This window comes from Acomys minous, assembly GCF_964271855.1.
Source record: "Acomys minous genome assembly, chromosome: 5".
In the NCBI taxonomy this organism is placed as follows: domain Eukaryota; kingdom Metazoa; phylum Chordata; class Mammalia; order Rodentia; family Muridae; genus Acomys; species Acomys minous.
In genome coordinates, this window is record NC_140494.1 from 124,585,401 (window position 1) to 124,600,438 (window position 15,038).

At 46.9% G+C, this 15,038-nt stretch overlaps 1 protein-coding gene across 1 annotated transcript; it reads left to right on the forward strand.

Moving 5' to 3' along the window:
• Positions 1–714: 714 nt before the first annotated feature.
• PDCD7 (programmed cell death 7) lies at positions 715–14,437 on the forward strand. Its single transcript, XM_084784332.1, has 5 exons — positions 715–2,289; positions 6,004–6,142; positions 10,222–10,458; positions 11,079–11,166; positions 13,009–14,437. The coding sequence occupies exons 1-5, from the start codon at positions 1,426–1,428 to the stop codon at positions 13,130–13,132; spliced, it is 1,452 nt and encodes a 483-aa protein (XP_084640458.1). The 5' UTR covers positions 715–1,425; the 3' UTR covers positions 13,133–14,437.
• The last annotated feature ends 601 nt before the right edge of the window (positions 14,438–15,038 follow it).

A 15,038-nucleotide genomic window follows, 5' to 3' on the forward strand; every position in this document is an offset into this window, starting at 1 on the left:
TCGCTCTGTAGACCACTCCTGATACTCTTCAATAAGTCTATACCTTCCAAACTTTTCAACGAGTACTAAGCATGCAAACATACGAGCCTAGGGGGCCATTTTCATCCATACTACCACATCTGTCATGTAGTTACTTTACTCAGACTTGAGAAGTAACATAAAATGTGAAAGCCGGGCGCGGAGGTATTGCTAAGGGGTAGAGTTCTTGGGGGACTGGTGTTCATTTCAGGCCAGCCTGGTCTACAAAGCGAATCCAGGACGCCAAAGGCTACACAGAGAAACCCTGTCTAGAAAAAATTTCACACCTTAGACAAAAATGCAGGCGGGCTCGTGAGGCGGCTCAGCAGATGGAGGAAGACACCTTATGCCCTCTTCTGGCCCTCACATGCACATACACTCAGACATACATTTAAAATGAAATAGTAAAGGCCAGCAAGGTTTATTGAGTAAAAGTACTTGCCATGCAAACACCACAACCTTGAGCCCAGTATCGGGAACCCATAGTGGAAAGAGAGGATGGGCTCCTGAAGGTTCACCCCTGACCTCCACACGGATGCCATGGCATGTTGCTGGTCCAGACTCACATACACAAGCAAGAAGATTCTATTAGAAAATATAAACGCTAATGAATCGATACTTCAAAAGGAAGGATATGAGAATGCAGAGAAACCAGTTCACTCATTGCTGGTGAAAATAAAAGGGTACAGCCACCCTAGAAAACATTTTGAATGGGTCAGAGGGCATAAGCGCTTGATACCAAGTCTGATGACATACGTCTGTTTCTGGGAACCCACATAGTGGAAGGAGAAAACTTACTCCCTCAAGATGTCCTCCTTCCTCCATAACATGGCATACACTATACACTTTTTTTTTTTTTTTTGTAAAAGCCAGGCAAAGGAATGCGGATCTCTGAGTTCAAGGCCAGCCTGGTATACAGAGTGAGTTCCAGGACAGTCAGAGCTACACAGAGAATAAGTCTAATCTTGACTCAAATAAAATCTAAGCAACTGCAACCCTAGAATTATCTTAGAGAAAAGTCTGCAGAAGCTTTATACACAAACATTTGAAATAAAAACTCCTACAACTGGAAAATGATTAAATGAAATGTATGCCCATATTATGGGATCCTGTCAGGAATAACAGCAACAAAACATTAATAGATATGCTAATCTCCAGTTCCAATAGAATCCCACACTCCTTGTCTTTCAGATATTAGACAAAGCCTCAGGCTAAGTCTTCCTCTAGAACGTCCAAAAAACAAGACTTGTCAATTCAAGACGGAACTAACGTCCTGCATTGCGGCGCGCTTCCGGGAGGCGCGTGAAGCAGCTGTACCGCGTTGTAAACGTCACTTCCTCCCGGAACCCGGATAAAGAAGTACACAGATCACTGTCACTGCTCGCAGTCGCTGCACTAACTGCAGACATGGCTCTGCCGCCCTTCTTTGCCCAGGGCCGCCAGGGGCCGCCGCCCCCGCAGCCACCGCCTTCCGCTCCATTCGGCTGTCCGCCCCCGCCGCTGCCCTCCCCAGCTTTCCCGCCGCCTCTTCCCCAGCGTCCCGGCCCCTTCCCGGGGACGTCCGCCCCGTTCCTCCAGCCTCCGCTGGCTCTGCAGCCCCGCGCCCCGGCCGAGGTCTCCCGCGGGGGCGGGGGCAGCACCTTCTTCCCGGTGCCACCCCCACCACTGCCGCCGCCGCCGCCGTGCCGGCCCTTCCCGGGGCCCGACGCCGGCGAGCGTCCGCGGCCACCGCCTCCAGGCCCGGGCCCGCCGTGGAGTCCCCGCTGGGCTAAGGCGCCGCCGCCGCCGCCCGACGTTCTCGGGGACGCGGCCCTTCAACGCCTGCGCGACCGGCAGTGGCTGGAGGCGGTGTTCGGGAACCCCCGGCGGCCGGGCGGCCCTGGACCCCGGGGCACGCCTGCCGGGCCCAGCCTGGGCGAAGTGCGCGCGCGGTTGCGAGCGGCTTTGCGCCTGGTGCGGCGGCTGCGCAGCCTAGGGCAGTCCCTGCGCGAGGCCGAGGCCGACGGAGAGGCCTGGGCCTCCCTGCACGCTCAGGCGGCGCCCCTGCGAGCGGAGCTAGCGGAACGACTGCAGCCTCTGGCCCAGGCTGCCTACGTGGGCGAGGCGCGACGGAGGCTGGAGAGGGTCCGTCGCCGCCGGCTGCGGCTTCGTGAGAGGGCCCGGGAACGCGAGGCTGAGCGGGAGGCGGAGGCAGCTCAGGCCACCGAACGCGAGCAAGAGATTGACCGCTGGAGGGTGAAGTGCGTGCAGGAAGTGGAGGAAAAGAAGCGGGTGAGATGTACTGTACTACTGTGCGTTCTGCGGTTGGAGCAGTGGTGGCTGGACCCTGAATCCGCATGCTGGTTAGCTTGGATGCTTATCCGTGAAAGCTAGCCTTTCCCACCTCTTTACTGTGTATTCCGTGTTGATGATGCGTGGTACACAAAAGTCTAGAACGTGGAGTGTGACACGTTCACGCTGGTGCGTTTCTGAGGACACATCTCCTGTGTCCTGCTTCAAATTTGGAGTCACTTACTGATATGCAGTACTAACGGTCTTCGTATCTGTTTTATACTGTCCTAAGCATGCACATTTAGAAGATTTGGGCCACACCTCGAGACCTTTATAATGTAATTGGCCGATGAGGTTAATAGTAGTTTTCTCCAGGATTCATTTGTTTATTAGTTTGAAACGATGAATTCTCAGTGTATTGGGTGGTGTGGGTCTGCCTGGTTCAGGTGTTTGCAGGTACTTGATTTCATATTCAAATGATTGAAACAAGGGCTCACACAAATTTGCAAAAAATAGCAAGAAAACTTTATTCACAAACAAAGCAGTAACAAGTACAGGTTAGAAAGGACAGCCAAGGGCCCACATGATACTCTGGGGTTTTGTTTGTTTGTTTGTTTTATTTTGGTACTTCTTTTTGTGGGCGTCCAGAGAAGAAACTTGCTTACTAACATATGTAATGATGGTTCTTCTCTATTTTGATTGCGAGATTACGGCCTGTAATCTGTTCTGTGTATGTCCCTTCCCACAATGCATTTGATTTTAATCATATGCACTAACCATTGTACATAAAATGGTAAGAAGGTTACACTCTACTAAAAGTTTATTGAACATAGGCTTACCTTTTTCCTTACTGCGCATGCACCAAAACCCAATTAAGGCCGGTGGGCCCTCCTGCTAGAATGTATTGAGAATGTGTCTGAAGCTGTCCTAGTCGGATGGTTTTTGAGAGAGAATAAACCTTTCCGCTGTTTAGGAAGGCGTGTATGTGTAAACGGAGTTCTGAGGGGGCCAGGTGCGTTGCTTGGGGCGGCAGCAGAACTTGGCTGCTGGGTGCAGGACTGTAAGAGGAGAGATGCCAACCCCGCTGGCGTCCCAGCCTGCTGTGCTGCTCCTGTGCCTGCCCTTCTCACCCCAGCTCAGCACTCACACCTTTAGTAGACACTACACTAGCTTCCTGCAGGTCTACTCACAACCCTGAGGACGTGATTACCCTGATGTTACAGACTGAGACTTAGTTAACTTGACCACAGTCACACACGCTTGTCTCTCTGGTGTGTGCAGTAGAGCAGGGAGAAAGTAGAATCTGCAGTGTTGGGTGAAAGCATCCTCATCACCTCTGAACACTGCTGTTACTATTGCTGTTACTTACTCATTTTGATTTTTGTGATGGCTTTGCCTGTCTGTTTGTATGTGCACCACATGTGTGCCTACTGCCTGTAGAGGTCAGAAGCAGACACTGGATCCCTGCATCTAGAGTTAAAGATGATTTTAAACACTATATGGATGCTGGGAATTGAACCCTGTCCTCTGTAAGAGTAACAAGTGCTTTCTCTTTCTTTCATTCATTCTTCCTTATATGCATTGATGTTTTGCCTGAATATAACTCTGTGTGAGGGTCAGATCTTGGAGTTATAGACAGTTGTGAGCTGCCCTGTGGGTGCTGGGAATTGAACCTGGGTCCTCTGGAAGAGCAGTCAGTATTCTTAACCACTGAGCCATCTCTCCAGCTCCACTGTTGCTTTTAGAAATATATTTATATTATTTAGAGTAATATTAGATGTTAATATTAGATAGAGTAAGTAATAACAAAATAAATTAATAATAAAAGTAAATTAAGATAATATTTTTTATTAATATATATTAGGTTTTAAAAATATAATTACATGATTTTCCCTTTCTTCCCTCCAGCCACTCCCATGCATCTCCTTTGTTCTCTTTCAAATTCATGGCCTCTTTTTCTTTACTTATTGTTACATATATACATAATACAATCTGATTAGTACATTTAATATTACTTGTGTGCAAATGATTTCAGGGCTCACTACTTGGTATTGGATAATGAACTAAGGTTCTTGTCCCTGAGAAGAACCATTTCTCTTGCTCTGAATATTTTCCAGTTACCTGTAGTTGTCTAGGGTTGAGGATCTTGGAGTTTTCCATCTTCCATACTAGCATGTCTACTGGTGAGTTGCTCAGGTCTTGTTGAGGCAGTGCTAAGGCAGGAACCTGGAGGCAGGGACTGATGCAGAGCCTTGGAGAAGAGGCTTGTTAGTGTACTCTCCATGGCTTGCTCAGCCTGCTTTTTTATATACTCAGGACCACCCCCAATTGGACTGGGCCCTCCCACATCAATCACCAATTAAGAAAATGCACCACAGGCTTGCCCACAGGTCAGGCTGCTGGTGGGGCAGGGAATGGTTTCTCAGTTGAGTCTCTCTCCTCCCAAAGGACGCTAGCTTGTGTTAAGTCGACATAAAACTAGCCAGCACAATCTCCTTTTGCCCCGTGCCTACCATTGCCCTAGAGGCCACTATAGCATTGCTGGGAAGTGTATTGATAGCAAGATCTAGCATTGTATCCTCAGGAATGTCAACACAAGGGAGGCAGTGCTTTAATCTGAAAGAATTAGAGTCACTTAAACAAACAGTTAGTGTGGGTCCATTAGGTGTCAGGCCTAGTGTTTGGTAACACGGGGGTAGAATACAGCTCTTGTCTTTGATTGCTTAGAGCCTTGTAGGGCCTTGTACAGCATGGTATATATTAGTTTTTCAACTGAAGTTAGTATAAGGAGCCCAGGGGAAAGCTTTCTAGTTCACTGGAGGACGGCTTCCCAGATAATTTAATGACTTCTGAGCTGAGCCTTTAAAGCAGTGCTAAAGCCAAGTACAGCAACAGGTACGGATAGTTCAAGGCACAGGGATTTTTCCTAGCAGAAGAGTGAAGCAGCATGGCTATTGGCTGTACCGGTGGAATTGCAGCACTTACATAAGACAGATGGGAGCGAGAAGTAGGCAGCGGGTGAGGATATGGAAGGCAGATCCCTCAAGACTGGCTCAGCGTGAAAGATGGCACTGTGGAAGCCATCTTTGGGATCTCTGTTAATCTGTATTTTTATGGAATTCATCTTGACAAGGTGAATTCGATTTAGGCATTCCCTGTAGTACACCCTAGGAAACACTGAGGAATTAAGAACCCTGCGCAGGAACTGAAGCTGCTGACAGGAGAGGCTCTCCCTTAAGGGTAAATGGAGCTGGCTGTGGTGGCTCACATCTGTGACCCCAGCACTCAGGAGGCCGAGGCAAGTGGAGTGCTGCAGTTTGAAGCTGCCTGCATTACAGAGTGAGATGTCTCTCAGAATAAATAAATCAAAACCAGAAAAGAAGGAGAAGGCTGCAGGATCAGCTGGGAGAGGTAGATCACATCCATGGCAAGCGGAGGTAAGAAGACAGGGAGTTCAGTCAAGGCCAGCTGAGCTACATAGCTGGGGCGCGGTCTCAGCAGCAAAGCAGCAGCATGGTTGTAGAATTGATCAGTAAAAGGAAAGAAGCCCTAGGCACAGCCATGATACACGCCGCGTCCAAGCAATTGAAGTATAGACTCAGTGGTCTGCTGTGTCGACGGCCTGAGCCTCTGAAGTCTTGTCTCCAGGGAGGTCTCGTCTGCTGTAAGGTAACTCCTAATACAAGTTCTTGTGGGCTTTTTCACTCCCTCCAGGAGCAGGAGCTCAAAGTGGCTGCTGATGGGGTCTTAGCTGAAGTGAGGAAAAAGCAGTCGGACACCAAAAGAATGGTGGACATTTTGCGAGCTTTAGAGAAACTGAGGAAACTGAGGAAAGAAGCTGCAGCAAGGAAAGGTAAGTATAGCTTTGTGTTTCTACTTTTTTTTTCCTCCTCCTTCCTTTATCCTAGTGCCTCCCATCCCAGGTATTGGTCATGTAGTAATGAGTGTATTTTTCTTTTTTTCTTATCCTAGATAGAAGCACAGCTCTGTAGCTATTGCTGACTTTGAACTTGTAACAGTTGTACTGCCTTAGCCTCTCTAGTATAGAGGTCACAGGCCTAGGCCACTATGCTTGGCTTGCAAATATGTTTGGAGGAAGAATATTTGGTACTTAATTTCACTCTCTAGAGTTACTGGACTTGACAGCAGTAGCTCAGAACTTTGGGTTTTTTAAAATCTATTTTAAATAGTGTGTGTGTGTGTGTGTGTGTGTGTGTGTGTGTGTGTGTGTGTGTGTCTGTCTGTCTGTCTGTCTGTCTGTGTGTCTGTGTGTCTGTGTTTATGCCCATGGAGATCCAATACCCTGGAATTGGAGTTAAGGATGGCTGTAAGTCATCGTGTGGGTGCTGGGAACTGCATGAGTGCTCTGCAAGAGCAATAGGTCCTCTTAACTACGGAGCCACCTCTATACCCCAAACAAATGATTTTGTTTTTATATTGTAATTCCTCAGGATATAAATGCTAAATTCCTAGTGTTCTATTGTGTTATCGCTCGAACTCACAGCGATCCATCTACCTCTGCCTCCCAAGTGCTGGGATTAAAGTGGGCCACCACGCCTGGCTTCTTGGGGCCATTCCTCAACAAACAGCCATAAGAAGCTAACCATTTTCTGAAGCTTTATGCTTCAAAATTTCAGAGTTACACATAGTGGGTGGCACATATCCAGAACTCAAGTGATCAGGGCAGAAAGATGAGCAGTTCAAGGCCCGTCTTGGTTCACATATTAAGTGTGAGGCCAATCTGGGCCCCACAAAATCAAAACCAGCCAGGTGTGGTGGTGTAAAATTTAATCCCTCACTTGGAAGGAAGAGTCAGGTGGGTTTCTAGGAATGTGAGGTCAGCCTCGTCTATACATACAATGCGCTCCAGGCCATTAGAGGCTACATAGTAAGACCTTATCGAAAAAACAAAACAAAGCCAGGCATGGTGGCACACACCTATAATCCCAGTGCTCGGGAGGCAGAGGCAGGAAGATCACTGTGAGTTCGAGGCCAGCCTGGTCTAAAAGCAAGCCTAGGACTGCTAAGATAACACAGAGAAAGGGGGAGCCATCACTGACTTTACACAAATGCTGTGGCATGAATGTACCTGTACTTACTCATAAATTTTAAAAATAAAAACTTCAGTCAGGTGTGGTGGCGCACACGCCTTTATTCCTAGCACTTGGGGGATTAAAAAAAATCTATTTATGTGTGTGTGTGTGTGTGTGTGTGTGTGTGTGTGTGTGTGTGTGTGTGTGTGTGTATTTTTGTTTTGGTTTTTTGAGACAAGATTTCTCTGTGTAGCCTTGACTGTCCTACACTCACTTTGTAGACCAGGCTTGCCTTGAACTCACAGCAATCTACCTGCCTCCACACTGTCACCACACCTGGCCTGAAAACAGATTCTTTTAGATCCTTAATAAAGTTTTATTGGGATATAGCTGCTTTGCATAGAGCCAGACTCATGCGCCAACTGATTGGTTTCTACAAGTCAACCTCTAGTGTACCATATTTTTCAGACCATAAGACACACTTCCCCCCCAAAAGTGGGGGGAAATTAGGATGTTCCTTATGGTCCAATTGCTGTCCATCTGGCATCAACAAAGAGGTCACTTAGCGATGTCTTCAGTGTGCCAGCCAATGAACTCACACAGGGTTTTACTGCTCTTAAAACTGGGTGCGACTTATGGTCTGAAAATTTCGGTAGTTCCCTCCAGTGTAGACGTGTGTGTGTGTGTGTGTGTGTGTGTGTGTGTGTGTGTGTGTGTGTGTGTGTTTTTCAGGGCAGTTGTATGTAAGAGGAAAGATTGGTATTTGCTATTTGAAGCTCTGTCTTTCTTATGAGAAGCAGAACAGAAGCCTGCCCACCCCTTTTTTGTTTGCTTGATGGTGATTTCAAGGTTCTAGCCTAGTCGGCTACAGGAAGAATGATGGAAACAGGAAGAACAGTCCTGAGTTGATTGGTCTGTTTAAGGAACTTACAGTCTACCCTGGATGAGAGGTCACCTGTCAAGGGGTCGGGACGGCGGCTAGGTGTGTAAGAGAACCTGCACCTGAATCCCCAGGACCCACGTTAAAGGCCAGATGTAGTTAACGTACGCCTGTAGTCCCAGGGCACGGGGCTGTGCTGAGACAGGAGGATGGCTAGGGCTTGCTGGGGCCCAGCCTAGCTCTAGGTTCAGTGAAAGACTGTAGACACACTTTTAAAATCTACTTTCTTAGGACTTTTAATATTTCTTTCTCCTTTCTCCACCCCAATCCCTTCCAATACCACAAAACCAGGTAGGAGAGAAGGAAGGTTAGTGGGGCGAGGGGGAGTGGTTCTGTGTAGCTACTTCCTGCTGGTCAGGGTCATCAAGTCCCTTGGGGCAAGTCCAGTCTTCATTTCAGGACATGTCTTCCCATCAGACTGCATCAACAGCCACCAGGAGCTTTCCCGGGGTGCCCAGGAGCTTTCCTGGAGTGCCCTCCCCAAGCCTCCAGTCTCTCTCTGGGATCTGGCATTTATTCCCTTTCGGAGTCCCCAGAATTAAACTGTCTGCAGCTGGCAAAGATCACCCTCAGAGCCTGCGTGAGGCAAATAACCTACTGCTGTGGGCAGCCTAAAGCAGCCCCATATTCTACACCTGGGATTAAAACATAAAGATGTTTATATAACATAACTAGTTTTTTTTTTTTTAAGATTTATTTATTTATTATATATACAGTATTCTGCCTGCATGCATGCCTGCATCCCAGAAGAGGGCACCAGATCTCACCATGGATGGTTGTGAGCTACCATGTGGTTGCTGGGAACTGAACTCTGGACCTTTGGAAGAGCAGACAGTGTTCTTAACCTCTGAGCCATCTCTCCAGCCCCATAACTAGGTTTTTTTAAAGACACCAATACTTCTACTTTCTTTTTCTTTTTCTTTTTTAAATTTTTATTTATTTTTTTTTTAAGATGGGGTCTTGTCTCACTGTGTAGCCCTGGCTGACCTAGAACTTGATGTGTAGAACAGGTTGGCCTTGAACTTACAAGAGCTCCTCCTGCCTCTATCTCCCGAGTACTTCAAAGCCTGTTTGTGGTTTTGTTTCTTTGTTGTTGTTGTTGTTGTTGTTGTTTTGTTTTGTTTTGTTTTGTTTTCCGAGACAGGGTCTCTCTGTGTTAGCCTTGGCTGTCCTGGACTCACTTTGTAGACCAGGCTGGCCTCGAACTCACAGCGATCCGCCCGTCTCTGCCTCCCGAGTGCTGGGATTAAAGGCATGCGCCACCACGCCCGGCATTTATTTTGTTTCTTGATGAAATATTTATTTTTATTTTATGTGGTTTGGTGGTTTTTTTTTCTGCATGTAGGTCGGTGTAAGAGTATTGAATCCCTTGGATCTAGAGTTACCGACATTATGAGCTGTCCTGTGGGTGCTGGGAATTGAACCTGGATCCTCGGGAAGAACAGCGAGTGCTCTTAACCTCCCGGCCATCTCTCCAGCCCTGAGAAGCCCTATTTCAAGGGAACAAGGCAAAGAGTGATAGAGCAGGACGCCTGATGGTCTCCTTGGGCCTTGCACTGGTGTGCATGGCGATGTACACCTGAGCGTACATCCCCACATACACACGTAAACATAAAGGAGCTAGTTCATCAGCAAGTAACATGATCTGGAATGATCATGAGATTATAGTAGAAGATGAAGGCACAGAAGACAAACTTCTAGAGGATGTCAAAGTAAGGGTCAATGAAGAAACCAAAATAGGTCAGAGAGATAGGAGGAGAAGGTGGCCTCCTAGAGGAGGGCCACACCTGCTGCCTCCTCCTGGAGAGTGCCTGTCTTCTGTGAGCACTTAGGTAAACTCTGTCAGTCTCCTCGTCTGCGAAGGGAGCAGTCACAGTTCTGCCCACAGCTAGTGTCGCGCTGTCTTAGCGAGAGTGTGAAAGCACACGAAGGAACACCCAGCTGCTTCTTCTTGCACAGGGGTCTGCCCTCCTGCTTCAGCGGATGAGACTTTTGAGCACCATCTTCAGCGGCTAAGGAAACTCATTAAGAAGCGCTCTGAACTGTATGAAGCTGAGGAGAGAGCCCTCCGAGTCATGCTAGAAGGGGAGCAAGAGGAAGAGAGGAAGAGAGAGCTGGAGAAGAAACAGAGGAAAGAGAAAGAGAAACTTTTACTTCAGAAACGTGAAATCGAGTCCAAGTTATTTGGAGATCCAGGTAAGCTTATCCTTGCCAGTGCAGGAGAGGAAAATCTCAGTAAACAGTTCTTTTTATTCTGAAAAACCCAACTTAAACCAAAAGGAGGACCTGCTACAAGTTGAGATTCTCCACTGCGTGGTGGAAATCAGGGCTGCAGACATAAGGCTGGTCTTGTCGATCAGTGGCTCAGTCACTTGGCCTTGAGACTGCATTCTTTTGTTTGTTTTGTTTTGTTTTTTTTGGTGGGACAGGGTTTCTCTTGTGGTCCTGGCTGTCCTGGACTCCTTTGTAGATCGGGCTGGCCTTGAACTCATAGAGAACCGCCTTCCTCTGCCTCCCTGAGTGCTGGGATTAAAGGCGTACAGCACCACGCCCAGCCAGATTGCATTCTTTTTTTTCTTTTTTTTTTTTTTAAAGATTTAATATTTATTATTATGTGTACATTGCTCTGCCCGCATGCCAGAAGAGAGAACCAGATCGCATTATAGATGGTTGGGAGCCACCATATGGTTGCTGGGATTTGAACTCAGGACCTCTGGAAGAGCAGTCAGTGCTCTTAACCGCTGAGCCACCTCTCCAGCCCCCAGATTGCATTCTTAACAGCAAGCAAGGTGACATGTTGTGCCTTTCTCTTTCAGATGAGTTCCCACTTGCTCACCTCTTGCAGCCGTTTCGTCAGTATTACCTCCAGGCCGAGCACTCCCTGCCTGCGCTTATTCAGATAAGGTCAGAAGGGCAGCCTTTGCTAGCCCTTTGTCTTGGGTAGCAGTAAGCTCTTGATGGAATGCTTGTGCTGTTGGGGTGTGTTGCTGCATCTTTTTTAAAAGTTCCTTTTAGGTGTGTAGTGTTGCCAGGTTTCAAGGGTGCCACTTGTATTTTTAAAGTCCTCATCAATTTCTGAAAGTCTGTGTCTTCAGTCTCTCCATTTGAACAGGTAAAGAAACTAAAACTTGGCTGTGACTGCTCTATAGACCACGCTGTCCTTGAAGTCAGAGATCTACTCCCTCCACCTCATTGCTGGGGTTAATGTGTGCATCACCATAGCTGACCCTGTTTTCTGAATTCTCTCTTGGTGCTAAGTCAACCCAGGAAGAGAATCCTTTTTTCCTGAATAGTTGCCAATGGAGGCTAAGGCCCATGCTGACCCCTGAGTCCCTGCAGCTCTCAGCTGAACTAGATGCTGTGGAGTTGGGTCATTCTCAGCTAGCTGGGCTGTGATCCTCTCAGCTATAAAATGGAGGTGCCTTTGAGCTTTAGCACCAGCTTCCTGCCCACATGCAGTCCTTTGAGAAGTCAGTAGGTAAAACAAAGTAAATGGTTAGATGTCCCAAGCAGTGTGAGCTTGTTGCCTAGAGGCATTTTGTTGTTCCCTCAGGACATAGAGGTCTCAAAAGAATGGCTTGGAAATGACTGAGGTTTCTTCAACATTCCATCAATTTCTGAATCTTGGGAAGGACTTTTCTGGCATATCAATTTATTTTTCAGGAAGAGTTTTAACTTTGACAAGGTTTAGCCTTTAAACATATTATTGATGGTAGGTATGTCTGCCAAGTTACTGTGGATATTGAGTCACAGAACACTTGATCCAGCTCCTGAAGGAGACAGGGCCAGGTAGACCACTGAGCCTCTTGTCTCTCTCTCTCTCTCTCTCCTTTTAAAAAAATGTGATTGGGTATTTTGCCTGATTGATGTCTGTGTACCACATGTGTACCTGGTGCCCATGGAGGCCAGAACTCTGAACTGGTGTTACAGAGAGTTGTAAGTCGCCATGTGGATGCTGCTGTAAGAGCAGCCAGTGTTAACTGCTAAGCCGTCACTCCAGCCTTTGTCTCACTTTTATTAGCTGATCAGCACCATGTTCCATGTGTTTGTTTGAAGACAGCTAATTTAGTGTATGCTGCTGATTATAAGCATTGCATAAGGGCTAACTACACTATAATCTGAGTCTAACAAAGCTTGTCTAGGGCACATTGTTGTCTCTACAAAGTACCTCACAACTCTCTCACACGTAGTGGCATGCGCGTTTCTCCAGGACATTGGGTGCTATTTAAACAGTAAAGCACAAAACTGAACAACATGGCACAGTAGACCACAACAGGATGCTAATTTATACCATAAGAGCTGAGAAGAAGGAGGCAGAAGGACCTCAGCTAGGAATGTGCATTTTGGTTACAGCTTTTTTCTCTCTCTCTACATTTTTGGTTTTCCATGAAAATACCACATGGGGTGATTTAAATTTGCTAATATATTAAGGTGTGGTAGCTCGTGCCCTGTAGCCCTTAACTTGGGAGCTGGAGACAGGAAGATAAGGAGTTCAAGGCCAGCCCCAGCTCTGTCTTGGAAAGAAAGAGAAATTACAAATATAGAATCTGCAAATAATGAGGGTCTGTAAGTTTTTCCTTAAATATGTACATTAATGTAACCTTTAGCGTACTTTCTAGAAACCCAGTTCTATAGCAGGTTAGTACATCTGTCATTTGAACAGTATACTAGATATAAAATGTAGTTTCTGAATATCTCGCTTGTGGAAAACCAGAAATAAATATTGTTCTTTATGTTCTTACTAAGGCATGATTGGGATCAGTACCTGGTGCCGTCTGATCATCCTAAAGGCAACTCTGTTCCCCAAGGATGGGTCCTTCCCCCGCTCCCCAGCAACGACATCTGGGCAACCGCCATTAAGCTGCAATAAGACGCCAGGAGTGTGGTCCAGCCGGCGAGCACTACAGCTCTAGATATTGGTGATGCTGTCGTCTCACACTGTAGTCTTCTGCACAACTTAAACTCTCTGTAGCGTTGTCCTGGCTGGAAGGCCTGTTTCTTTTGTTCTCTGCCCTGGTCAGGGTGCCTCTTGGGCTAGGAGATTCATAAGGTTCTTCTGGAAAGGGCCTGGATGAACTGAGGTTATTAGCATAGGCTGTGGCCTTGGTTCACTAAACCTGCCTCTGTTTTGAGGGGCGTGGTCGCATGTGACCTGCTCCTTTGCTTTAGGATTGTTGTATATTGGTGGGTAAGAACAGTCAGCACACTCGGTTACTCCTTGAAGGTGCTCGCTGAGTAGAGTCAGCAGCCACTGCTCCTTATCGTCCTACACCAACTGCCCTGCAGCTCCAGGAGCACAGGCCAGACTTCGACCTAGGGTTGGGATAGTCCCAGTTTTGGTGCAATGTGGGAGACTGCTACTGCCAGGAATGCCAATGACTTAGAACTGTTGTCATGTGGAGAGCTTAAAAAATGGAAGAAGGGGGCTGGAGAGATGGCTCAGAGGTTAAGAGCACCATCTGTTCTTCCGAAGGTCCCGAGTTCGATTCCCAGCAGCCATATGGTGGCTCACAACCACCTGTAATGAGATCTGGTGCCTTCTTGTGGTGGGCAGGCACACGTGTGGGCAGAATACTGTATAAATAATAAATAAATCTTTTTAAAAAATGGAAGAAGGAAAAAAAAAATGGAAGAAGGCCAGGTGTGGCGGCGCCTGCCTGTAATTCCAGCACTCAGGAGGCAGAGGCAGGTGGATCTCTGTGAGTTCGAGGCCAGCCTGGTCTACAAAGTGAGCTCCAGGACATCCAAGGCTATGCAGAGAAACCCTGTCTTGAAAAGAAAAAAGAAAGAAAACTAGAAGAGTGCCAGAGCTGGGTTGGCTTGTGCTCTGACATACAGTGTCTGTTTTCTTCAACAAAGCGCCAGTTGAACAGTCCCAAGGGCTCTAGTTGTATGGGTCCTCCAAGAACAGAAACTTGTTTCCCTATGGGACTATAATCTCAGTCATGGGGTGGGGGCTAGGCTGCTCAGGCTTCTAAAAAAAATCCATATAGTACAAGTTGGGAAAAGAGCAAATATGAATGGTAAATTTTATTTTTATATATTAATAAGTACTATTCTGCTTGGACATGATCAGTCATATGACATGTTACGGTTTTTGTTTTGCTTTATTCTGGGTTTTTGTTATTTAATTTCCTAAAAGCTGAATAAATAATATTTTCACCTTTTCATTTGAGCCTTTTCCCTGATTTATTCTCTCTCAAATCATTTAACACATTGCTAAAGCATTTCACTCCAAAGTTTAATACACAGGTGTTTACTGCAGGAAAATGATTCCTAAACATAGCTTTGTCTGCAGAGTCTGACTCTGTATAGCAAGAATGGTTGCCATCAACTTTGGAAACGGTGTGGAATTGGGAGCCTTTGGGTGTAGTATACTAACACCTCTGTCCCTCTTTGTGCCTCATTCAATACAGCTAGGAAGCGGGGGCTGTTTTTTCCTAGTGTGTCTTAAGGTCTGATCTGATTAGTGTCACCTAACTGCACAGGCCTATGCACCTTCTTGCTCTGAGTTTAGCTGCAGGAAAAGCACAGGCAAAAGGTGGGATTGTATGAGTTGTGGTGTCAGCCTTGTCACCATGGATACCAGCACTGATGGTCAGGGACTAGAAAGGTTCAGCAACTGTCAGCCTTGTCACCATGGACACAGCACTGATGGTGAGGGACTAGGAAGGTTCAACAACTGACCCAGAAAAGGAGGTGTTGAGTCTTGGGTAGGGAAAAGCTGTTTCTCTTCTACATTTGAGCCAGCAAGGCTTTATAAAGTGAGCATTGTT

What these genes read in the sequence shown, in the direction of transcription:
- PDCD7 (XM_084784332.1), top strand. Translation starts at nt 1,426, where the DNA reads ATGGCTCTGCCGCCCTTCTTTGCCCAGGGCCGCCAGGGGCCGCCGCCC. An exon ending in AAGTGGAGGAAAAGAAGCGG is followed by an intron (nt 2,290 to 6,003) that starts GTGAGATGTACT and finishes CACTCCCTCCAG; the next exon opens with GAGCAGGAGCTCAAAGTGGC. An exon ending in CAAGTTATTTGGAGATCCAG is followed by an intron (nt 10,459 to 11,078) that starts GTAAGCTTATCC and finishes TTTCTCTTTCAG; the next exon opens with ATGAGTTCCCACTTGCTCAC.